This window comes from Sus scrofa, chromosome 10 (assembly GCF_054392235.1).
Source record: "Sus scrofa isolate SSC_HxYL_T2T_F1_AM1 chromosome 10, Sscrofa_HxYL_maternal_Yorkshire_Landrace_v2.0, whole genome shotgun sequence".
In the NCBI taxonomy this organism is placed as follows: Eukaryota; Metazoa; Chordata; class Mammalia; order Artiodactyla; family Suidae; genus Sus; species Sus scrofa.
The window spans coordinates 12782315-12807119 of record NC_139392.1 but is presented as its reverse complement, the minus strand read 5'-3'; the positions used below and the strand labels follow the sequence as shown (position 1 = coordinate 12807119).

At 53.5% G+C, this 24805-nt stretch overlaps 3 protein-coding genes and 2 long non-coding RNA genes across 5 annotated transcripts in view; 1 reads left to right on the top strand and 4 right to left on the bottom strand.

The window, feature by feature from the left end:
* LOC110255634 (uncharacterized) overlaps positions 1-8847 on the bottom strand; it is a 601290-nt gene extending 592443 nt beyond the window's left edge. The window contains exons 1-2 of the mRNA XM_084979194.1: positions 8521-8847; positions 5858-5984 (exon numbers count right to left, since the gene is read on the bottom strand). Coding sequence (XP_084835320.1) covers positions 5858-5984; positions 8521-8798 — 405 coding nt within the window. The 5' untranslated portion in view covers positions 8799-8847. The remainder of the gene's footprint in view (positions 1-5857; positions 5985-8520) is intronic.
* Positions 8848-9633: 786 nt separating this feature from the next.
* Positions 9634-12665, top strand: LOC146398800 (uncharacterized). The gene is made up of 3 exons (XR_014817405.1): positions 9634-10015; positions 10111-10239; positions 10721-12665. It is a non-coding gene; the product is annotated as an uncharacterized LOC146398800 (long non-coding RNA).
* On the bottom strand, positions 11984-15576 carry LOC146398799 (uncharacterized). Its single transcript, XR_014817376.1, has 3 exons — positions 14744-15576; positions 14435-14579; positions 11984-13747 (listed from the first exon to the last, which is right to left on the bottom strand). It is a non-coding gene; the product is annotated as an uncharacterized LOC146398799 (long non-coding RNA).
* A 3044-nt stretch (positions 15577-18620) lies between these two features.
* On the bottom strand, positions 18621-24318 carry HLX (H2.0 like homeobox). The gene is made up of 4 exons (XM_021064336.2): positions 23151-24318; positions 22283-22456; positions 21387-21571; positions 18621-19495 (listed from the first exon to the last, which is right to left on the bottom strand). The coding sequence occupies exons 1-4, from the start codon at positions 23740-23742 to the stop codon at positions 18989-18991; spliced, it is 1458 nt and encodes a 485-aa protein (XP_020919995.1). The 5' UTR covers positions 23743-24318; the 3' UTR covers positions 18621-18988.
* Positions 23971-24805, bottom strand: part of MTARC1 (mitochondrial amidoxime reducing component 1) — a 73610-nt gene continuing 72775 nt past the window's right edge. The window contains exon 8 of the mRNA XM_021064341.2: positions 23971-24139. Within this exon, the coding sequence (XP_020920000.2) occupies positions 23971-24139 (169 nt within the window). The remainder of the gene's footprint in view (positions 24140-24805) is intronic.

Genomic DNA, 24805 nt, shown 5'->3' with positions numbered 1-24805 from the left:
AAGAATACTGAAACTATCTGTTGTAGCCAAACCCCTGTTGGCTACATTAAACCTAATAAAATGACTAATGATAAATTTCTTGTCGATGAGCATATTCCCTGCTGTGCTGCTTTGCCGGCTTCAGTCACAGCGAACCAGGCAGGGAGTTTGAATTATTGCTTAGACTCATTTTATTGGCTTGGGCTTGGGCTTTGGGGGGCAGTGGGTTATAGGGGAGATCCTTTTCACATCTTGCTGTTTTCTCCTCAAGAAGCAGCTGGTTTTGTCTTTAGTTTCAGATGCCAATTAAAAAAAAAAAATCACTGTGGGCGTTCCCATTGTGGCTCAGCGGTAATGAACCAGACTAGGAACCATGAGGACGTGGGTTCTATCCCAGGCCCCACTCAGTGGGTTAAGGATCTGGCGTTGCCGTGAGCTGTGGTGTAAGTTGCAGACACAGCTGCAATCCCACATGGCTGTGGCTGTGGCTGTGGTGTAGGCCAGAAGCTGCAGCTCCAATTCAACCCTGGCCTGGGAACTTCCATTTGCAGAGAGTGTGGCCCTAAAAATTAAAAAAAAAAATACGCAATCATTAGAAGGCAGGAATTTGTCCATGGGAGCTTCCGCCAGCTTGCCAGGAAGGTGGCAGTGACGGAGGAGATGAAGGCAGAACTGCTGGCTCTGGGCACCGCTGAGAGGCGGGCCTGGGAGAGGACGGGAGGGGGTACCTGTTAGGAAGCGGCAAAGTGAGAGGGAAGCTGTGAATGGATGGGCAAGGGGCTGCCCTCCAGCCTCACAGACTCACACACCATAACCCAGGCCTGGCGCCAGCCCCGTGCTGATCCAAGCTCGGTTTTAAATTTCTACATGGAAACAGCAGCTAGGCTCTGCAAGGTATCCGAATCCCACTGCCAATCTCCAGAACAGCATGGGCTCCTGGAGACAAGATATACAGCCTCATGTCCTGTGACCGAAACCCTCTGATGGAGAGGGGCCCAGCGCTGACTTCAGAGTGTGGTTTTCTGGATGCCCAGGACCTTCTGCTGCTCAGTCTCTGGGACATCAGCCCAACAGCCTTCTCCACCTTTGACCAGGGCCTAGAGGACGACAAAGAGAGACCCAAACGCTGGACCGAAATCCGGGCTCAAATCTCTCAGGCTATCTCCTTTTAACTGGAAGGGCCCAGACGCGGGACTGCCACAGCTCGAAGGTCAGGGCCGTAACCATGCCCTCAGCTCAGCAGCAGGCTGGTATTGCAGGGCACTTGCAGGCTGCTGCTTTTCAGACCCTTTCTCTGCTCTGCTCTGCCCTGCTCCTACCCAAGACGCTGACTCCTCTGGGGATATGGCAGCAGGAGGGCAGGGCAGGTGCCTGGGGGTGAGGAAAGAGAGGGGAGAGTATTTCTTCCTCCTGCTCCCTCCTACAGGGACAGGGGACACCACGGTGACTGTGGCCATGCCTCTACCCACCGCCACCACTGACTACCCGCTCTTCCTCGGCTCCAGGCTCCAATAGCATCGTTCCTTGTGTGGGAGACTGAGTAAATGGCTCCCAAAAATAACTAGTTCCTAATCCCCAAAACCTGTGAGTGCTGCGTTATCGGGCAATAGGGACTTTGGAGAAGTGATTAAAGAGCTTGAAATGGGAGATTATCCTGGATTATGCGGGTGAGCACTAAGTGTCATCGCAAGCGTATTTGTAAGAGGGAGGCAGAGGAAATGCGAAACGGACGAAAAGGTTATGGGACCAGAGGAGCAGAGATGGTGTGACACACACACAAGCCAGGGAACATCCTCAGCGACCCGAAGCTAAAAGAGGGCTTTTCCTGGCGCAGCCGCTGAGAAGAACCAGCCTCTGCCACCACCTTGACTTTAGCCCAAAGAAACTCATTTCAGACTCCTGGCCTCCGAAGTGTAACAGAATCAATTTCTGTCAAGTCACTAAATTCATGGTGAGTTGTGACCGTCCCCCTGAGAAACGAGTACACATCTCGCACTGGGGTTTCAACGGTTTCCCAGCTGTCACTAAATCCTCCACATCTCTCGTTGGTTCTGTGACTCCTGTCCGCAGCTCAGTAAAGCCTTCCCCTGGAAAAAGTCTCTTCGAAAATCTGCGGAGGGGGAGGGAGTGGGATGGAAGAGGAGTGTGGGGTTAGTGGGTGCCAACTAGCACGTATGGGGTGGGTAAGCAGTGAGGTCCTGCTGAATAGCACAGGGAACTCTATTCAATCACTCGTGATGGAACAGGATGGAGGATAATGTGGGAAAGGAAAGGTATGTGTGTGTATAACTGGGTCACCTTGCTGTACAGCAGAAATTGACAAAAATTGCAAATCAACTATAATAAAAATAATTTTTTTAATATCTGTGGAGTGCGTTTCCTGCCAGAATCCCATCTGATATAGTCTCCTTCATTCAAAAGAAATTTAAGATCGAATATCAAAAAAAGACGTGGTACCATGAGAGTTTGTTCACTGAGAAAATTCAGGAGACGAGGAAAACATGGACAAAAGAAAACTGACACCAAGACTAACATTAGTATCCAAAATTCATTCCATACAGCCCTGAAGACTTTTCAGGAATTAGCCTGCTAAGCTTCCCAGCAGCCAATGCAAGGTGAAAAAGCACAACCAATTTCGGTTTACTGGGGTTTTTTGTTTGTTTTTTGTTTTTGTGGGGTCTTTTTTTTTTTTTTGTATATTCTAGGGCCACACCCACGGCATATGGAGGTTCCCAGGCTAGGGGTCGAATCGGAGCTGTAGCTGCCGGCCTACTCCACAGCCACAGCAACTCGGGATCCAAGCTGCTTCTGCAACCTACACCACAGCACAAAGCAAAGCCGGATCCTTAACCCACGGAGCGAGGCTGGGAATCGAACGTGCCACCTCATGGTTCCTAGTCGGATTCCTTAACCACTGAGCCATGACAGGAACTCCTACTGTTCTTAAACTAGCCTGATATCAGGATTCACTTGGATACTTTATTAAACATACAAATATCCAGTTAACCCCTTATCTGGGACCTAGCAAAGCACAACCTTGTAGAGAAGCAATAAGAATCTGGATTTTCACACATCTCTAAGATAAGTTACAACATCTGTACAATAAGAACACAACATGGGAGTTGTTGACAATGGGAACAATGTAAAAAGATATGAAAAAAAGAGGAGTTCCCATCGTAACTCAGAGGAAACAAATCTGACTAGTATCCATGAGGACACAGATTCGATTAAGGATTAAGGATCCGGTGTTGCTGTGAGCTTCACTGTAGATCACAGGCATGTTCAAATCCTGCATTGCTGTGTTGTTGTGTTGCTGTGGCTGTGATGTAGGCAGGCAGCTGTAGCTCCAATTGGACCCCTAGCCTGGGAACCTCCACATGCTACAGGTGCAGCCCTTTAAAAAAAAAAAAAAGATACAAAAAAGAGCCATCATCTCTGTGATGGAGTCTCTGAGCTTGGCCAAGCACCCAAGCACTGTCTTCTACGCCCACGGAGCACACAGCTATACGACAAACGATGTGATCTTAGTCATGAAAAATAAGATTACAATGTAACTGTGTCCTCAGCGGAGATGCACAGTGTAGCGGATCACTTTAGCCCTCTTCATTCTCTGTTCACCTTTCCAAATACCTCCCTCCCAATGGCCTTTCAGGAATCCCTGTGGTCAGGAACCTATAGGCAAAGCCAATCACTCCAATAACCTCCTCTCTGACCATCAGGACTGAAGCAAAGGAGTGGGCGAACTAAGCCAATCCCACCAGGTCTGTCTGTGGGAATTCTGGGTTAGGGACAGTTTCTTATTCAATACAGTATAGTATGAGAAAAGAATGTGTGTGCGTGTGTGTGTAGACACATAGCACTATGCTGTACAGCAGAAATTGGCGCAACACTATATACATCAACTATAATTTTAAAAATATATATAAATACATTAAAAATACAGTCAACTGCCAGAAACTAAATCTTGCCACAACCACCTGAGCTCTGGATGAGAACACAGCTGAGAATGGAATTTAGCTATGCCCAGACTTCTGACCTATAAAACTATAAGCTAATAAATGGGTAGTTTTTTCAGCCACTAAATGTGTGGTCATTTGCTGCACAGCACTGAAAACAAACACACTGAAAATAAAGTAATAAATACCTAAATAAATACAGTAGAGTATGTATAACTGTGTGGGAGGCATTGACACCAGGAGGGAGGCCTGGCTGAGCATGAAGGACATGCAGAGAGAAGGTGAGAAACCCACAGAAAACAGAACGCGAACCCTGATGAAACTGACTCTGCCACTCTACACCTCCAATCACGTGAGTAATAAGTTTCCTTTGCCGGTTATGCTCTCTTCAACTGAGTTCTCTTCTACTTGCATCTGAAAACATTCCACGCAGTATACCTCTTGTATTTATCTAACACTTTCAATTGAAAATTCACACTGAAAACTGTATCCTTGTTCAAGAAAAAAAATGGACTGAAAACTAAATCTGTAGAGAACAGCACTACCAAAAAGAAGCATCTAATTCGTCTTAGCACCAGCTGATTTTAGGGAATATATGTTTCTCTCCTCCTGCCCACTGTACCAGAAGGATCACTAAATATTCTGATTTTTGCCCTCCAAATCATCACTTTTACTTTCACCTGAGGTCCAAAAACAAACTACTCATGATCTTCTTTTTCTTTATCTCCTACTGTAAATATCAAGCTTTCAGATACTTCTCAGAAAATACTTCAAAGGTCCAGTGACGTAACCCACCAGCCATCATTAATTCCCCCAAACCAGGGTGAGTAGTCGTTTGAGCATCATCTTATCCCAAGGATGTACTCAGTCAGGGCTTAGTCGGGGCGGGGGTGGGGGGGGCAGTGCTGTTGGGATCTCAGAGGTTAGAGACAGAGGAATCAGTGGAGATGGCATATTCCACAGACCCCATCACACCTGGGGGACCTGGCGGTCCTTTCCCACCAGTTCAGCTACTTTGAGCGACTAATTGATTTCCTAACTGAATGGTTAGTACTTAGTCAAAGGCATTGCCTAAAATTCTAAACCCTGAAGTCCAATACACATTAACATAAAAACGTTATGAATAGGGAGTTCTGATTTAATGGATATAAAGTTTCAGTGTTGCAAAAGGAAAAACTTATGGAAATCAGATATCTTAACATGATTGAACTATATACTTAAAGGGGTTAATATGCTAAATACAATGTGATGTGCATTTTACAATCGTGTGTGGGTGTGTCATTGAGTGTGTGCATGTGCATATGTGTGTGTGTACCAGAAAGAGGAGGCGAATTAAATGCTACTGTCGCTGAGTAAGGGTTGAACTTTGTCTGCATAAGAAAAATAATATTATTATCTAACCCACAAGTGGAGGTAATTTTAATGGGCCAGTTACAAGTTCTTAAGTGCCTTTCACGTGTCTAATTCCCCCAACAACACTCTAAGGGAAGGTCTTATTCTTTTTACTATGAGTATGATTCCACTTTCCTGATAAGGAGACCACGCCACGGAGAAGTTTTGAAACTAACCCAGAAACATCTGGACCACACTGAGTTATGAGCCTGTTCACTGTACGCTCTTCATAACCAGGTATATGAGGTGCCTCCCACACTTAATTATCAGAAATGATCACCCCTGTTTTACAGAAGTGGGAATTGATGCTCAGAATTAAGAAAATGGATCAAGATCATGAAGATGGTGTGTGCAGAGTCTGGACAGAAATTTAGCCTCCCTGGTTCCAAAGCCCAAGTCAAAGGCGATTGGAAGATGCTCTAAGAGGATGATCTCAAACATTATTCATCTCAGAATTTCTTTATCATCTTAAAAATTAATGAAGAGGCTACCGGCCATCTGATCGTGTGATTGTGTGTATTTGTACTGACCTGTAGATTAGCGCTGTCCAAAACGGCCTCCCCTGATGATAGCGTTTCATGCACCGTCTTTATCACCGTCCAGGGCGGCGGCCCCTGGCCACATGGCCGTGGAACAGTAGAAATGCAGGTGATATGGCTGGGGAAAGGAATATTTCATTTCATTTAAATTAACTTAAATGGGAGTTCCCATTGTGGCTCAGCAGTACCGAACCCGACTAGGATCTATGAGGACTCGGGTTCAATCCCTGGCCTCGCTCAGTGGGTCAAGGATCTGGTGTTGCTGTGGCTGTGGTATAGGCTGGCAGCTGTAGCTCCGATTCGACCCCTAGCCTGGGAACCTCCATATGCTGCCGGTGTGGCCCTAAAAAGATTAAATAAATACATAACTTAAATATAAATAACCACAGTACAAGTACAGATCTAAAACCAAGTGTACCCCAAGTGCGACCTGAAACGGACTAGAACATAAACGCCTGCCACAGGCCTTCAGAGCCACGACGTCACCACACCTAATGTGACTTTGGGGAAACTCCATTACACACTGGCGGAAAAGTCAATAACCTTTTATTGTGAAAATAGCTTGGACCCCAAGGGGCCTCTAAAAGGGTCTCAGAGACCCTTAAGGGTCCTGGGACCACACTCGGAGTCTTAAAGGACTGACAAAAAGACCTCAGCTCCTCCCTCCTCTGCTCAGGAGGACACTGCTTCATCCACTCTGCCCTGGGGCTCCCTCTTCCCTTGGGGGACACTTTTGCCCCTTCCCCCCACCCCCCACCCTGCCCGCCCCTGTCGTTGGTTTCTCTTGCTCATAGACCCAATGTCCCCAGCCTGCTGGGGCAGGTGGGGAAGAGGCCAAGGGCCCAGTCTGGATCAACACAGAGGACTCAGGGCTGGAGACCAGAGACAGTGGCTGGGCTTCCTGCGGGGGAACTTTCCCGCTGAGGCTCCACGTCTCCAAGGCAGTTGGGGTCTAATCAAGAAGCAGAGAGAAACGCGCAAAGTGAAATTCAAGATGCTGGAAAAGATGGAAAGGCCTCTTGTCCCTGGGGGGCTCCCTTCTCCCCTCCTTCCGGCAGGCAGGAAAGAGGGGGCCTGTGGAGGCGGGAGGCGAGGGCTTCAGAGGGTCTTCTGGGGCAACTCAATCAAAGAAATTATTTTCCCACAGAAGAAGCCAAGAAAATCTTAATGGCCTTTTCCTGATTGAGGAATAAATCTATTAATTTATGGCCCAGCCCCAAACCAGTTGCGTCAGCCCCACCCACCCCCTTAAAAAAAAAATGTGAGAAATGCTTCGAAGTCCCACTTATTTTCACAATTTCCATCTTCTCTCTCCTATTTCTTGTTCCTTGTTTTTCCACCCTGTTCTTTCATACTCCACTCAGCTCCTCACATTCTTACCTTTTCACCGATTTTCAAATAAATCACCACCTTTGTCAATGCCACGTGCCCATCCCAGGAGGCACCCATTCAGAGGGGCTACAGCTTCAGAGGTGGGACCCCTCGCCTCCCCCACGCAAAGTAAAGACACCGACAAGAATAACGCAGTGTCCTTGAGGAGAAGCTGTAACAGCTCAAGGCGAGCACTGTCTGCCTCAGCGGCTTTGTGCCTCCCAGAACGTGCCTTTTAACCAAGCTTGAGGTCAGGAGAGCTTCTGGGTACAGAGCCTCGGCCCCAAGAGTAAAACAAAAGAAAGCAGAGGGTGAGAAGCTTGTCAGAGAAATTGTCAGAGAGACGCACAATGACTACTGCAATTAACAGACCCCTGGGGGGTCACTGCAAGAGGGCAGTGTTTAAGAACTCGGCCACCCACCTTGGTGACCTTGAGGGCCTGCCGATCTCAGCCCCAGGGCGAGTGTCTCGCCCCTTCCAGAAGGACTGAGAGTGGGAAAGCCGACTGTGGCTTTAGTAGGAATTCAGCCCCCTGGCGCCTGCATGACTCAGTACTCAAGATAAGTACTTGTTCCATCAGTACTACAGATGATTTAGATAACGCAGGCTATGGAGAGAGGGAGATGAAAATTATTCCCAACTCCGCTTGGTAACCGCATCCTTCAAAGAGCCGATTAAATAGCCTTTGCCGCGATTTACTTATCTGTTAAACGGGGATATACTATAAGAAATCCCCTAACTGGAATTTGGTAAAAAGGAAATGATTTAATACGCATGATGTTTTTAGAACAGCACCTGATACACAGACACACAACAGTTAAATTGAAAAGTTGTGTCCAGTATTATTGGTCAAACTGTGTTAGGCTAAAGGGTCCTTACAAGGGGTTGGTTACTTGGTTACACTGCCTGGGGGACATCGACTTGAATAATTAGAGGTCCTTGGAGAGAAGCGGTAACAGGAATAAAAGCCTGGTGCTTGTAAGCCGGTGTGGCAAACAGCGTGGACACGCTTGGTGCTCATCTGGCAGGAATGAAAGGTGAGCTCAGACATCTACCTAGTCTCACCCGGCTTGGGCTGCCTGCCCGGCCGTCACCAGGCCATCTAGGCGTCACCTCCAACAGCAAAGGCTCCAGTTCTCATTCACTCCGGCTTTCCGAGGGGCCGTTTTGGCTGCCACTGACGGAAGGGCCGAAGATAGAATCTAGGCCTCGACAGGCCTCCCGGAGGAAGCGACACTGCAGGGCCCACCACCCATCCCCACTGCAGCCCAAGCAATCTTACCCGGAGCTTACAGCCCCGCCTGCACCGGGGGGCGATTCCAAACCTCCAGTATAGACGCGCGCCCGGCGCAGGCCTAGGTTTCCTGGGTTCGCTCCCACCTCCTGCCCGGACTTTCGATTCCAGCCGCGCCCTCGGGGGAGGTTTATGGCCTTAGCTCGCCTGGAGACCCGTGGGCACGGTACACCGCCGGGCGCCCGCGGCCCAGCTCGCCGCCCGACGCATAGGGCCCCAGCCTGCGGTGCGCGGGGCTCTGGAGCCAGAAAGTGTACACAGACCATAAATTTCCCGCCCCGCCCGGCGCGCGCTCGGGGCCGGGTCCGCCCGCCTCCCGCCGCCTCCCCGCGCCGGGCCCCTCACTCAGGCCGCGGGGACGACGGCGGAGCGCGGCTGGCCGCGGCGGCGGCTCCTGGCCGGGTCGCCTGGCCGGCCGTGCCGCCGCCGCCGCCGCCGGTGCCGCACAGCAGCTCTAGGATCCCGGCCACAGCCCGCAGGAGGCTCCTCGCCGCAGCCCTGAAGGCCGGGCGGGAGAGCCGGAGCGGGGCTGGAGGAAGGCGAGGCCCGGGAGCCCCGGAGAGGATGGTGCAGAAAGCGGCGGCTGAGCACCGGGCGGGGGGAGCATCTGGACTTCCAGACCGCTCCGGTTTGTCCCACTGGAGGTGGAGGGAAACAGGGCACGTGGCGCGCAGTCACTTAGGGACGCGCTTGTAGTAGGCCCTCCCCTCCTGTGGGCGTTTGTCACCCTCTGCGTTCGGGAATCCGAATGCGCTCTCCCTGCGGGTGAAGCGGTTTGGTTCTTAATAGAGGTTATGTGGTCGCGCGCACACTCGCCGTTTAAGGCGGGTATTTGATAGAATGATCCGGGGCGGGGGGGGGGAAGCATCCCCAAAAAAAGAGAATAAAGCTTGTCTTTGAACTTTGAACTTTTCTTTTTCTTTGAAGAGCATCGAAGCCCACCGGTTCAGGAGTCGGAGCCAGAACTTTGTGGGTTTCGGAGTCAGAGGCTTGGCCACGCCCCCTGCCTGCATAGTACGCACCTGGATCAAATTACTCAACCTCTGGGTCTTACTCTGTAAGACACAGCGGAAGAATAGCATCTTCCCGCCCAGCGTGGCTGTAAAGATTAGAAGAGATACAAGATTTTCAATTCCTGCCTCAAGAGTGGGAGAGGACCGTGTCTGTTTCCTCCATTTTCGCTTGCACGTCCACCCCCCACCGTGGGTGATTTCAAATCGCGAAAAAGGACGCGCGTCCCAAGCCCCTCCAAAAAAAAAAAAAAAAATAGTGGTGAAATGCCAGGAGTAATGGTGCTAGTTTAGTAATAGTTCCCACTTGTTGCGCACCCTCGGTTAGCCAGGATCACTGCGGCTGCGCTCCGTGTCTGTCACACATGTTCCCCGAACATAAGGAGACGGGATAATGAACCGCCTCCAAGCTGCTGAGCTTTAACTTGGGTAGAAAATAGGCAAGCGTCGCGGATGAGGATTCAGGAAGCAGGGTGGGTCTCCCCACGATCATTCTTCAGCCGTAGGAAAATCGAAAAAGGTGGGAAAGTGATGAGAAAGGTTCCAGCAGCTGTAACTTTTGGTTCAGGAGACACGCCTCCGGGAGCCTTCAAACGGCTGAAACCTGAGCCAGCCGCCGCCAGTCTCTGACCCCGACCCGCCCAGCCCGTCGTCGGGGCTCAAACCAAGTGTGCCTCCTTGATGGATGACACCGAGGGTAAGAGTGGCCCGGGCGACCCAGGCACATCCCCGGGCTCCTGAACAATGCCGCTGGGGAGCATGGCACCCTTGAGGGGCTTCTGTTGTCCTCTTTTAGGGGCCCATTCCTTTTTTTCATAATAACAGTAAATCACTGCCTTTCGTTACATTTTGGTTCATAGACGAGGCTGGAAAAATTTAGAGGAGCCGTGACTCCCCTCTAAAGTCTCCCACCCTGCTGCTCACTTTGTCTGCTGTGATCAGCCAGGAACCTAGCCAGCGTGGCCCAGCTCCCCAGGTCCTCAGCGGAACCTTGAACGATCTCAGGAGCAAAGGAAGACCCAGATGGCAGGGAGAGGAGAGGGAAAAACAAAAACTGGGAAGAGGTGGGGATGCCCAAAGCCAGGAAGAGGATAAGAGAGTGTGGAGACCGGGAAATGGTCGCGTTTAAATCACACCGTCAATGTTTTAATTGTGTATCTGACTCCTTTCCTTTCTAGCTTTTCACCCCATTTGCTCAACCACAAAACTGCGCTCTTAGAGCAAGAGAGAAGTCAGCAGGCACGGCAGGGACCCCGCGGGGGCGGGTACGGGGATCTGGTTCCGACCGCTGTGGACGACCCACCGCAGCCCTACGGAGTGATCCGGGCGCTGCCCACCCGCGCGGGGCTCGCGTCTGAACCAGCCCCTGCGAGGTCGAGGCCCGAGGCCCACACTGACCTTGGACTGGGCGCTCGCCGGCAGGTCGAGGATCCGAGAAGACAGGGGACCCGCGTTCTCCACTGGACCTAAACGAGTGGCTGGGTCGGGCGACCCTCAAAGCCTGAGGCTTTGAGCCGGGTTTTCGAGCCGGGGAAAGGTTGAGGGGAGATCCGACCGCGCTGCAGCTCGTGGACACCCCCTTGGAGAGTGTGCGCGCCCTGTGAATCTCTGCATAGAGGGATCCAGAAAAACGGCGGGATGCATCGACCTTTGCCTGTGGGGATTTCAAGATACGCGTCTTATTCCCGCATCGGTTCATTTGTTCGTTCACTTCTTGAGCTCCCACCACGTGCTGGGAACTGTGCGGTGTGCACTCTTCACCTCGATTTCGGCAAACACAAATAAACAGCCCCGACTAATCAGAGTGAGGTGAAATTCACTGACCCGAAAGTCTCCTGGGACAGGCTGGGTAGGGGTGGGGGGAGGGGGGCTCTGAAACCCCCGCAACTCCCCCCCGCCAAACAAATAGGCGCTGTGGCACAGCAGAAGGAGAAGGTGGGATGCAGACTCCCTGAAGCCACCTGGGCATCCCTTCCTTCTGGCTCTGCCCTTCCTTGCGCGCAGAGATGCTCGCGCAGCCCCAGCGCCCTGTGCCGCCAGGCCCAAGCGGGGGACCCCCGAGGAAGCACAGAAAGTTTCTGGCTCTACTCCCAGTCCTTTTCTCTCGACCGCAAGTGAGAGACGACTGTGAACTAGTCATTCAACTTACAAAGATGAGGCCAAAGTGCCCAGCTGCGCGCTGACACTGGGTTGAACTTGCGGGAAGAGCGTTTTGCCGCCATATCGAGAGCGGCTTGAAAATTCGTTTTCTTACTGCTTAGTATCTGTATGGGGACCCTTGTGCGTCCTCAGCCAGATGATTGGGGGCTTCCAAGTCCACGCCTCCCGGCTCACCTCTCAGTGGCCCCATACTTTGTTCTTAGCTTCCTCCTGTATTTACACTGCAAACCGAATGGTTCCAAGGGATTTACTGAGACCATAAGGAACCACAGGGGCCACTGTAATTGTGTTATTCGTTTATTCAGTAAGCACTTTCTGAGAAACCCTCCCTGTGCCAAGCGTTATGCTAGGTGGTAGAATTTCTCCACCTGCGCAGAAGAGCCCAGCTCTGCCCTCAAGAAGCAAAGGGTGCCTTTAGCCACTCTGGGGACGGTTGATGTCCTGTTTTCATTTTGAAGACCCTCCCTCTAGGCGATTAGTTAAGAACTTAATAAAAGTCCCAAAGTGCCACTTTTGCGGACATGGTCTCAGCAGTGAGTATCTATTTCCCCTTCCTTGGACCCCTGACACTGGCTTCCCTCAAAGCCAAAGTCTCAGAAAAAGTCTAGCTTCATCTCCTCCCAACTCCCAAGGAAGACTCCCAACAACACCCACCAGCATCATATGGAGAACCTGCTGTGTGCCCAGGGCACAGTGCCAAGGGTACCAAGAGGAAGCAGCACCAATGGGCATCCCCTGGAGTCTGGGTCTGTGAGGCAACACAGTCATCCACCCTCATTAAAGGGTTGCCCTGGTAACACTGTGACTGCATCATATTAAGGACCCTCCATCTCTGCATTTAATTTCCTGGAGAATAAGGATTGTCTTGCATTTTCTTTTCCAGCTGTGCACATACCAATAAGGACCTCAATAAATACTACAAGGAAAAAGGAAGGAAGGAAGAAATATAATAACGTCTAAGCCTAAGCACTGATTGTATGCCACTCATTACTCTCATTTCACATTTGACAATGCAGTTAACACTCAGCAATCCAGGTGAGGTAACTTTGATGACCTCCTATTATACAGGTGAGGAAACTGAAGCCAAACAATGAGATAAATTTCCCAAGGTCTCCTGGTTAGTAATTGGTGGATGAATGAATGGATGCTTCTTGGGCTAGTTTGGGTTCCCCTATTCTGGCATGGGATCTGATATGCTCCTTTTGACACACTCGACTCCACACTCCACCTGCCAGCCTCTTCCCACACCCAGCCCCCAGAGAGAGTCATTGGGGTCACAGAAGCCTCAAGCCTCACCTGGATGTCAGGTGATCCAGATGCTGTGCCTGGCCTTTGGACAGCTCAAGAGGAAAGCTCAGTATCTGCCGAGGCTGGGACCAGGTCCTGGGGCAGGGAAGAGAGGAGGCGCTGTGCAGAAACTGCACATGGGGATCAACCTGGGGGAAGCCCAGGCCTGCAACTGCTGGAGGGGCATCTCTCAGCAACAATGGAAAGGAAGAGGTAGTGGGCCATCGGGGAGCCCATGGGTCCCTCAGAGATCGAGCCTCTTTTACTCTTTTAAAAAGGCATGGGATGGGCTGGGAATCTCGGGTTAATAGATGCAAACTATTGCATTTGGAATAGATATTCGATGAGATTCTACTGTATGGCACTGAGAATTATATCTAGTCACTTGTGATGGGGCATAATGGAGGAGAATGTGAGAAAAAGAATATGTGTATATATATATATTTGTGTGACTGGGTCACTTTGCTGCACAGTAGAAAATTGACAGAATTTCCAACTATAATGGAAAAAATCATTATAAAAAATAAAAAGGCATTGAGGAAGTTCACTTTGTGGTGCAGTGGAAACGAAGTATTCATGAAGGTGAGGGTTTGATCCCTGGCCTCGCTCAGTGGGTTAAGGATCCAGTGTTGCTGTGAGCTGTGGTGTAGGTCGCAAGCATGGCTCGGCTCCTGTATCGCCGTGGATGTGGTGTAGGCTGGTAGCTGCAGCTCCCACTATTCAACCTCTAGTCTGTGGGATATGCTGTGGGAGTGGCCCTAAAAAGCAAAAAAAAAAAAAAAAAAAAAAAAAAAAAAAAAAAAAAAAAAGGCATTGAGGAGTTCCCACTGTACCTGTAGCACCCGTCTACTATCCGTGAGGATGGGGCTTGGGTCCGTGGCCACATTCGGTAGGTTAAGGATCCCGCATTGCCTTGAGCTGTAGTGTAAGTAGCAGACAAGGCTCAGATCCCACATTGCCGTGGCTGTGGTGTAGGCCGGCAGCTGCAGCTCGAATTCGACCCCTAGCCTGGGAACCTCCATATGCCCTGGGTGCGGCCCTAAAGAAAGAAAAAAGGAAAAAGAGAAAGGCACTGAGTTTCAATATGTTTCGGAATACAGTTGGTTAAGTGTGTCTGGGAGGACCCCTCTCCTTCAGTGGCACCTTAGGAGGCACGAACCCCACAGTCCATCGAATCCCGGCATTCACTCTAGAGGAACTTGGGCAAGGTCAAAACCCTCCGCCTTCGCTGCCTCCTATGCGTATGCCCGTCTGCAGTTGCACCTGCGGGGATATTTAATCGTCCTTCCTCAAGTAAGGAAGGGCGGGACAGCTAAGGAACGAGGGGGAGGGGGAGACAGTGATTCTCCAAGTTCATCTGCCCGAGGGGCTCAGAAGCCCCCAGCCGGTCTGGCAGAGCCTGTCTCTGTTAGAACCCGGATGGGGTAGGGGGGCGCCGGACATACCCCGTGTAAGCGGGTGGGATTCCCAAAGGGCGCTGCTTCAGAGAGTGCTCAGTACAGGTTTGAATATCCGTGGGTGTGGCAAAGCCGAGGCGTTTCACCTGTGTTTGGGACGCTGGCCAATCCCAACACAACCTCAGAGGGGAGGCTGTGAGCAAGAGATAAGCACAGTAAAGCTAAAGCCAGAACACCTGCAGATACTCTCCTCCTTAAAACCCAGTAGTTGCGTTTTCACAATGACCACGAAGTGTGCACCCCCCCCACACACACACACCCCCCAGCTAAAGAGGAGGGGATTCGAGGGCCCTGCACCTTTAAGGGTCTTCTTGGGCATCTTTAAAGTAGTATCACTGGTCTTACGGGGAGATCTGAGCTCTTGACCCCTCCGCCAGCTCTTGCGTCTTCAAGAAGGTCGAAGGTGGGAAAATAGGGCGCGCAAACCGGAGAAGGGTGCCTCGACCTCAGCCTCCGACTTCTTCCCAATTCTTGCTCCAGAGCCTCTCCAGGCGCAGCCCAAACTCTGAGAATCTGTTTGAGGGCCGTCACTGCTTCTGTGGAGGCAGATCAGGACATAGGTTAAAGTTCAACAGGTTAAAGCTCAAGTCTAGAACTCCGGCCAGAAATCCCCTGCTGCAGGTTCCGGTTCCTGCCCCACGCTCGGAACCCCAAAACTCCCGGAGGCTGTGGCTATGGGAGACCCCAGGGTCACCTTCCAGTTAGGCTGGCTTCTGGTACCTAGAGCAGGAGGGACCGGCAGGCTGCACACTCTTCACTCAGCTGCGCTAAGCTGGCTGCAAACGGGAACCTTTCCCAACATCCTACGCGGGACCCTAGTTAGAAGGAGTAGCCACGAGAAAGGTTCCAGAGCCAGTGGTCCCCTCTGAAGTGTGGAAGAATTTGTTGCCAACGGAGTCTGAAGAGCTGCCCCACCACCACCACCACCTTACACGCGAACCCTTGCTGAGCCAGGCGCGGAAGGGGTGGGGGGAGCAGATAAGGGGGATCTCGCTGGCGGGTGTGCGGGCCAGAGCCTCCTTGAGAGGCTAGATCTCCCTTGAGTGTCTCAAGGTCTGACAGTTTTAGCCTCCGTGGGGACAGGACCGCGACGGCTACGCACTCCCCACCACTCCCGCCCTCGCGGTCCCTGCCCATCCTCAGGTGAAGCTGACAAACGCAGGGGGACGCGGCGCATGCTTTCGATGGCTTAAGGAAACTTTTCTAGAAACAAGCGTCCCACCCACCCACACTGGCAGAAGAAGGCGGTGGGAGGCTCCTAACTTTGCCATTTGGAGGAGAACGCGGAACTTTATTAGCGTGGTTTACCCATAAAGTGCTGACCTAGCCAGTAGAAGGTCCCTGGTGCCCGTCTGAGTCTGCGTTTCTCTGTGCCTCTGCGGGCCCATGTGTATGCGCGGGCCTCTTGCGTGTGTAAGGGTGAGGTGCGTGCGCGCGTGCGTGCGCCCGAGGGCGTAGCAGATGCCCCAGAGTCCGGGCGAGGGGTGCGCAGGTCGCCAGCCCTCTGCGCGCCCCGGCTGCCCCTGGGAAACCTTCATCAAAGGGCTTGGCGACGCCAGGACTCCTGGGCTGGCGAGCCGGGGCCCTGTTCTGGGTAGAGTTATTGCCGCTTTCAGCCTAGGGCGAGGCCTCGGGGGCGCGCGGCTAGGAGTGGAGGTCGCGGCTCCGCTCTGCTCTGGGGCCCGCGCGCACCCGCCTCCTCCAGGCCCCAGCCGCTGCCGGCCCGGCGGGCCTGGGATCCACCAGCCTTGCGCGCTTGTCCTTTTCTTCGTGCCTGAGAAATCTCGGTGTTAGTGCAAGAATATTTCGTTTCCCTGGCCACTCTCGCTAGCATCGAGCGCCACCGGGAAAATTCCTGTACCCGTAGCCGAGCGAGCCGTCTAGAATGAGGCCACACGGCCCGCCTAGAGAAACCCTCTGATCTGCTGCAGCGCTGCTTCCAAAAGAACTTTAAACTTCTCCTGGGCTTAAGATACCTCGTTCCTGATGCAAATGTGGAAGAACTCCACTGCCCAGGGTACAGCCCCGCTAGAGTCTCCCGAGGGAATAGCCAGGAAGGGGAGGTGGGGGTGGCTGAGGAGGGGGAGTCCTATATGTGACCCTCTGGGAGCACCCCGAGTCCCGCCCCCGCCGGCTTATCCTCCACGGAGCCCCCAGCCCCAGGGTGCTCTCCCGTCTGGAGGAACCTGGAGAGGATAAGGCCGAAATCAACCTGAATGTAAGCGGTACAGTCCCTGGGAGATGCTTTCCTTCAGATTCGAAAGCCCAGGACCCAGGCGGAGAATTGTTGCGGGAGGTTGGGAGCCTAAAGCACCTCGTGGGCCTCTGAGGTCGAGTAGCTGCGGTGTGCAGTAAGCAGAGCCTCTCCTCGGCTCGCCTTCCCAGCCGGGCTCCACTTGTAGGCATCTCTGCTGCCCTGGACTCTCCGGAACGCCAGAACTGAATTTAAGGGCCTCAAAATACATGGTTCCTGGAATATCCTGGTTTGGGGATTTCAATATTTCTGGAGTGGTTGGAAATGAATCTCAGTAGTGAAGGCAAAATAAGAGTACTGAGAGCTCCTCCAGCTCAGGCAGCAGAGCCTGTGCGGTGGAGGAAACAGCCTAGCTCAGGGCCGGGACTCAGCAAGTAGGAAGACCGAGGCAGCCCACAACTCCTGGCGCATTCAGAGAGAACAGCTGGCCGACCTCCCATTTAACTCGAGGGCCCTCCTGGGGTGCGCTACCTTCCTCCTGCCTTTCCTGAGCCAGCCTGGCCCCAGCGGTTCCTGCTCCCGCTGCCCCGTCCCACCGGGCACTTTCCTCCAGGGCTGCAGCTCTATTTGAAGGTTGAGTGGTTGGCTGGGGCAGGGAGTGGTCAGCCTCGTATCCCTGGGTTGCGCTCTGGGACTTTGCCAGGTGGCCAGCTGAACCAGGCCAAAGAAGGCTAAATCTGGGGCCTCTACTCTGCCCCTGAGCTCAGAAGGCCAGAACAGAGGTTTTTGTGCTCAAACAAATGGGTCAAAATGAGGAAGCAGCCAGACCTGGGAATCACTCAGAAGCGTCTCACTCCAGCCAGGGTCGTGGGGCAGGTCCTAGGCTCCTTGGCTTCAGCATCTCTGCAGGAACCACTCTGCCTCCCCATGGGGCTCTCTGTGGCAACTGGACTCCCCAGCATGGATGGTGGGGCTCTAGGAGGCCTGTGCCCTTGCCCCAGCTCAGTGCCAAATAGACCCGAATGAGCAGGTTTGTCACAATGTTGATCTAGTCTAAAATCTCCTGAAATAACTTTTTATCAACTCCAAACATTTTGTAGCTTCCAGGGAAAGGGGCATGGTTGTCGTGGAGTTAGGATTGACTCTTCAAGTTTTCAACATAAATGACAAAAAAAAAAAAAAGTGTCAAATGGCCCATCAGTAGCAGCATGACGCCAAAATAGATGGGGTGGGGACAGATGGTGTGCAGTTTTGTAGGCCCTTCACTGGCTAAACGTGAGCCACGAGGTCCGAGTTCTGATTTGGGTTCCTCGTCAACATTGGTCAAGGGGAGGTGACCTTGAACAAATCACCATTCGGCCCTGCAAATGCGTTGGCAGCTTTAAAGCCATCTCATTCACCCTTCCAGCCCTAACAGCCACGGTGTGTCTGTCCTTTGCTGCAGACACTAGAGACCGGTCACATCCCCCTACTCCACCCCCAAGTACAGGGAGGGTGTGCGCTGGAATTGCCTCTCTTGGCTCCAAGCCCGGCACCGAGCAGCAGCCACCTTGGAGGCACCGGCATCGCTAGACTGACCCTTTCACAGGCCAGTCTTTCCTGCTCAACTCTGTTTACACTTGACTGCAGAAAGCTGGTGCACACACAATCGTGTCCTGACTCCTAGCAGGGACGCCATCTGTCCCACAGGCCTGATTCTGTGTTCAGTTCTGCTCTTAGGCCACATACGTTCAGGGGCCAAAGGCGTGGCGGATCACTTGCGGTTTGCACGAGGCCAGGGGCTAGGAGACCTCTGTGCTGGTGGAACCTCAAATCCGGGAGCCCGTCTCTGCAGCAAGGTGGCTCTAAGGTTGCAGTACGTCCCCCAACAGCTCTAGTCCCCCACAAACAGCTGCTGCGACCTGCAGGGCCCCGAGCCTAAGGTTCAGGTAGGAGATGCCAGACCTTAAGGACCGCATTGCCCCAGCAAGCCAAGCGGGCTTTACAAACCGTAGTAAACATTTTATTTACAAGTTTGTTGCATCCTAAGTGCCGCGCATCTTTGTGCCACGACCCCTAGCGAGGGGAGGACTGCTCAGTCCAACACTTCACAGTGGGAGCTGCTTGTATCCAGGCCGAGGTGTGCGGATGGAGCTGGGAGCCCGGTGCTGGGCGCGCTCGACTCCCCTCGGCTCCGTGAGGGGTGGGCTGCAGGCCTGGGACAGCGATGCGTGCCCTCCATTAGGGCTCTGCCCTCGCGTCTCCGGCCCTGGCCCTGCTGCCACCGGAAAGCAGGCACAAAATCCATCCCACACTGCAAGGCTGCGAGCCTGCGCCGGGGCCTCGCGTCCCCTCCAACCTTGTCCAGTCTAGAGGCCACCCAGCGGCGCCTGGGTGGACTCGGGGCTTTTGGGGGCGCTGCCGAGGGCGGGCTGGGGCGCGGGGAGCAGCTCCGAGGCGCCGCTGCCGCCGCTGCTCCCGGCGCCGGTGCTGCTGCTACTGAGGCCGCCGAAGCTAAAACCACCGCCGCCGCCGCCGCCACCGCCGCCGCCGCCGCTTCCCCCACTGCCGCCGCTGCTGGCGGCCAGGAGGGCGCCCGCCGCGGAGGCCTTGATGACCGTCGTTGGGTGCAAGGACCGATCGGCCCCTTCAGTCCGCTCCGTGTCGCTGGGGGTCATGTCCAGAGACTCGGAGTCGCTGCTCTCGCTCTCAGCCTCGGCCTCTGAACGGCTGGGGCTCCGCTCCTCGGGCTCGCCGTCTGCGGCCACAGCTCCGCCTGAGGGCTTCTCGCCGGCCTCCTTGTCTTTGTCCTTCTGGGCCTGGGCCTCCTTGGAGTGCCGCCACTTCATCCGCCGGTTTTGGAACCACACCTTCACCTGCGAGCGCCCGGGAGAAAAGAAGGGACACGGAGGTGAGATGCAGCCACGCTCCAGCCCGACGCACGTGCATCTGGAAGCCACTCCCCAAGGGGGGAAAGCCCGAGCATCCCTGCACCTTCACCATGGGCCAGGTATGCGCTAGGCCCAGGGACAGAGAGCCAGCCAGGGAAGCAAGGAGGGCACCCCCGGGGTCCTGCCTGGGAATCCTCTAGGACTGTTTCTCAAAAGGCGGCCCTCCCTGGCTAGTCTAAGGCGCTTGCTGGGAAGGCCCTCAACCTTGGGAAGATCAAGACTCTAAATCGATGCTTCTTAAGCCCAGTTGAGCCAGCACTCCCCCTACGAATCCGATTTAAATTATGGACTCCTGGCCCGAAAGATGCACAAATACCCAAGATGTTGCCCACGACGTGAAGGGTCTGGGGAACCACTATCAAGAGCTCCTGCTAGGCTGTTCCCCTCCTGCGCTGCCCTGACCTCAGGCAAGTCCCTACCAAAAAACAATTCTTTTTAAGGAGGAACCCTTGGGAAAACAAAGGAGAAGAGGGTTCAAAGAGTTAATCCCCCTGTGGCAGGGGCACCAGTGGGCCTTCTATAAAAGGGCATTTCCTTGGCATGTGTGTACTCAGAAGCTGAAAAGGACCCTGACTCTGCCCTGGGATAAACTAATACCTCCCTCGAACTCAGAAAACACTGGAATTAAACCTGTGCAAAGTGGAGGAAGGGGGTAGGGATGGGGCAGAGAATCTATATAAATATATAATCCCCTGGGGGACCCAATGGTTCATACAAGTTCCAGCTTCCCTTTTAAAAATAACATCCACAGCTGGTGGAAAACGGCTGGGCTCTTCCAGTGTGTATGCTGGGGAGGGGAGTTGTGTAATGGAGACCAGAAGGGGGTTGCTTTCGGGAGTGGTGAAAAAGTGCCTGCCTTTGGCTTCTGGCCTGATCAGAATATTCAGCACCCAGGGAGGAGCAAGGGCCTCGGCTGTGAGGTGCGGGAAAATGGTGACTCTTCTCTTAAAAAAAAAGAAAAAAAATCCAGGTCTTGAATTTGAGAAAAGAAAAAAAAAAATGAATTCAAGCACAATAGATTTGCTATTTGAAGATATGTCTTAGGGAAAAAAAAAAGAAAAACCTCAAGCAGTCAGAACCTGGTGGAATGCTTGCTCTCAGGCATTCTAAGAAAATCTCTTTTTTTTTTTCCTCTTCCTCACAACCTCCCCCCACGGTGCCGTTAGAAAAGAGGACTGACTGTGGCCGCTCCAACTGGACTTCTCGCCCTACTGGGGCTAAGTAATTCCGTTTGAAATGATGTTTTCACTTCCTCACAACTGGGGATTTCACAATCCAGCAGCAGCAGAAAGAGGAGGAGGGAGGGAGGAGGCATTAAAAAAAAAAAAAAAAAACCCTCTTGACTTTGGATTTTTATCTCCTCCGAAATAAACTGCCTCCTACAGCAAAATGCACTCAAATCGAGTATACAATTATTATCTCCTGTGGCCTATTTGCTTTGGATTGTTGGCCCAAATAAAAATAAGATAAAATAAATAAGATAAATAAGATAAAATAAAAATAAAAAATATTATCTCCTCCGAAATAAACTGCCTCCTACAGTGAACTGCACTCGAATGAGTATATAATTATTATCTACTGCGGCCTATTTGCTTTGGATTGTTGGCCAAAATAAACACGCGGCTGCTTGTTGACATCCATCTTTGGGGATGGGCTGTTCTTTTGGTTCTCCTCCCCCACCCCCTTCCTCTCTCTCCCATCTTAAGTGGAGAAGTCTCATGAAATTCAAGACCCCGGGTTTCCACCGTGAAAGCAGGAAAGCAGAGTCGGAGGGCAGACAGGCCTTGGCGCTGAGCCCCCCACCCCAGGGCCTTACCTGTGCGTCGGTGAGACCGAGCATGGCCGCCAGCTGCTTTCGGTCTGGCTTGGTCACGTACTTCTGAATCTCAAATCTTTTCTCCAGGCCTTTCCTCTGCAGGTTGGAGAAGACCGCCCTGGACCACGAGCGCTTCCTCTTGTAGGTCTGCGGCATGGTGTCCTTCGTGAGCACGGCATAGGGACCTGCCACCAGGCAAAAGCAAGGGGAGTGGATTAGTGCCCTAGTCATGGCCTGCTCCCGGCGATGGTTAAAACTGTTTTGTCTTAACAGTGGGCTCTGAAAGCCCTTCCCGCAGACGGGGAATGGCCTCTCTAAGGAGGAAACGTACAGCTCTAAAGACGCAGGCGGCAGGCCTAACCGGGGTGGGCGTCGAAGAAGCCGGGCATTTCCTTGATTAATTCCAAAGGAGAAACAAGGACCCAATGGGTAGCTATCAAGCATTCAAAGAGTAGGTGAAAATGTCCCTCAGGTCGAAAAATGCCCCTCTTGAGATTCTCTGCTGTGTCTCTGTGTGTGTGTGTGTGTGTGTGTGTACCCAAATCCGTGCCCAGGCGCACAGAGGGAACCTCTTCGGGCAAAAGTGTTTGAGGTCATTCCAAAGTGTGAACAAGCAACCCCACCGGCAGCATTTTTAAAACGACCTTACAGGGCAAAAGGCTAGGGCAAGCCCCCCCTCCCTACCTGCCCACGCATGCTTTCTAGGCTCTCCAGGACCCACCCCCCAAGCCGACTGGGGTGAGCTGGCCCCCTGAGAAATCTTTCCCTCCAGACCGCAGTGGCCTCTCGCCCCATCTCCGGGATTGCTAGGCCGCGGTGGCCACTTGAGACTCCAGTCCTCCGTGTTCTGTCAGTCAATCTGCCCATTTTTCACGGATCGGGAGGGTTTCCCGTACCTGGAAATGTGTCTTGAAACTGATGCTGAACTGAATTTCTTGGGTTCGAGCTTAAGGGACTCAGGATGGCAGAAGCCTCGTTAATGGGATCCAGAGATGCGAAGAACTGGCCTGTGGAGGGCTGTAGGCCCAGGTGCACCCCAGCGGGCCGCCCGGTTAGCAGTGATGTCAGATCTGGGGATGAGGGAAAAGCAGAGCGGTTACCCATCGGGCAAGGCCACGCTCACACTCCTGGGCATGTGTGCCTCCCCTCCCCCTCCCCTGGATTTGGTTAACTCTGGTAAAGTCCTAAGAGACCCCAGACTCTCTCTCTGGGGACAGTTTCTCTGTGTGTCCCACAGGGCCACATCCACAAGTACTGCTAGGAGGCCAAAATGAGCTCAGGTTCAGGCGCTCTCCAAGAATCCCACAAATCTCAACCATCCCCCCAAGGAGCCGGCCCTCTGCTCACTCCAACTGGGAGTTTAGAGTCAGTACCGGTCACCCGTTTTCCTTGAGTGGAATTTCACTCGAAGGCAGATCAGGAGAGGGAACGCGTTCCCTGTCAGATAATACAGTTCTCTCTCTAGATAGGTGTTTTAAAAGATAGGCAGATGAGAGGCATTTTGGCAAATATTTACACCAACCATTTTGATCTGTGATGTGTGTTTTTAAAGCATCCCAATTCTTTTTTTAAAAAAATTTATGTACAGCAGGTGAGTTTTAAACCTAACATTTTAGAGTCGCCGTACAATTCATTCCTTCTCCTTCGTTTTACCGATTTGCCCTTAGTTGTAAAAAACACTCGAAGGCAACCCAAATGGCTCAGGGATCCGGGAGTGCGTCAGTGCCCTGGTCAGAGGCCTACAGCCTCTCGCCCAAGACCTACCTCTCAGTGTGTTGCCTTCCTTGACTTTGGGGTCAAATTCTGCCGACAAAATGCGGTCAATTCCAAATTTGAGGTCCTTGCTGGAGGGGGCCGGGGCGGAGCCGCTATGGTGGGGGTTCGGGACCACCCGGGGCCCGGAGGCCGGGGGCTGCAAGGCGCCAGCCCGAGGAGGAGGCGGAGGCTGTTGCTGCTGCGGTTGTTGTTGCTGCTGTTGTTGCTGTGGGTGATGGTGGTGGTAGGCGGCTGAGAGTGGAGACAGCCGCTGCGGGAAGCCAGCCGGGACTTCGGAGGGCGCCACCACCGGGGTGGGTCGAAGCGGGGATCTGGCGGCTGCCTGGAACGAGGCGTGCGGGTGAGCCGATCCCAAGTGCGCGGTGAGGGCGGCGGCCGAGGCCCCAGCCAGACCCTCCGGGGCCGCCCCCGGCTCCCCAACGCCGGCGTGGAGGATGTCCGCGATGCAGAAGGAGGGTTTCTTGACGGCAGCGGGGTCCAGGGGGAAGGAGCAACCGCCCGGGCCGGCGGAGGAGCAGTAGGCGGCCGACCAGAGGCTGAAGTTGGGCGCGTAGAAGGGAGCCAGCCCCGCGGCGAACATCCTGGCGGGGTGAGGCCAGCGGCCGCTGCGGCCTGCCGGGGCCGAGTGGGTGAGTGGGTTCGCGGAGAGGGGCGCGCTAAGTCCAGGAGGGGGCGGCAGCCCAGCCGGGGTCGATCCACTTACACTTCTCGGTCCGAACTGAAGCGAAGCCAGGGAGCCCTAGCGCCACCGACGGAGGAGGCGAGGCCCGGATCCCAGCCGGTCACAGCCTCGGGCCCTGGCCTCACTTTAAAGGCGGCTCGGCGCCCGCGCTCCCCGCGGGCTGGAGGCGAGCGAGGGGCGCTCGGGCGGCTGGGCGGGCGGGTGCGCGGCTCCGCACACGCCAGGGAAGCCAGGGAAGCCAGGGAAGCCAGGGAGACGGGGCCGGGCACCGAAAGAAACAGCCAAACAGCTAAGGCTTGAGAAATAAATTTAAAACAACAACAATAATAATCCGTTAGTTTAAAAAAAAAAAGTAATAAGAGGGGAAAAAAAAGAAAAAAAAAAACTCCTCTCTAAAAACTCCCAAAGTTTTGGCAGGAGCTTTCGAGTCAGACCCAGGGTAGGACCTCGATCAGGGCGTTCATTGGCCATGCTGGTGACCAATGGGAGCGGGGAGTGGAGGGGAACTGGGTAAGGGGGCGTGGCCCGCCCCCTCGGCCACGCCCCAGCCACGCCAAACTGTTTGCTGCTGCCGCGTGGGTTGAGCCCAGTCGGGCGTCCTTCTCCGAAGAGTACGATCCGGGACCGACCGAGGTTCCAGGGTGTTCTAACCTTCAGCTACGGCAGCTCCGAACCGGCGCCAGGTGTGGAGAGTTGGTCACAGCGCTCCTGGAGCGCTCGCCTAGGGAAGCTGGTGCTCCCCTAAATTAACGCGGGTGCAAGGCCCGCCTCCTGGGACCCTGGGGGCGCCCTAGGTTTCCCAACTCTTTACTTAAGTGGGGCCTGATTTTCTCCACTCGGCCTTTATCCCGAGAGTCATTGTCCCCTACAAGGCTCCATCTTTTATGAGTTCCCGCCCCTACGCTGCCCTGCCCTGAGCTCTCGCGCGGGATTGCTGCGGCACTGGGTCAGCCCCACCCAA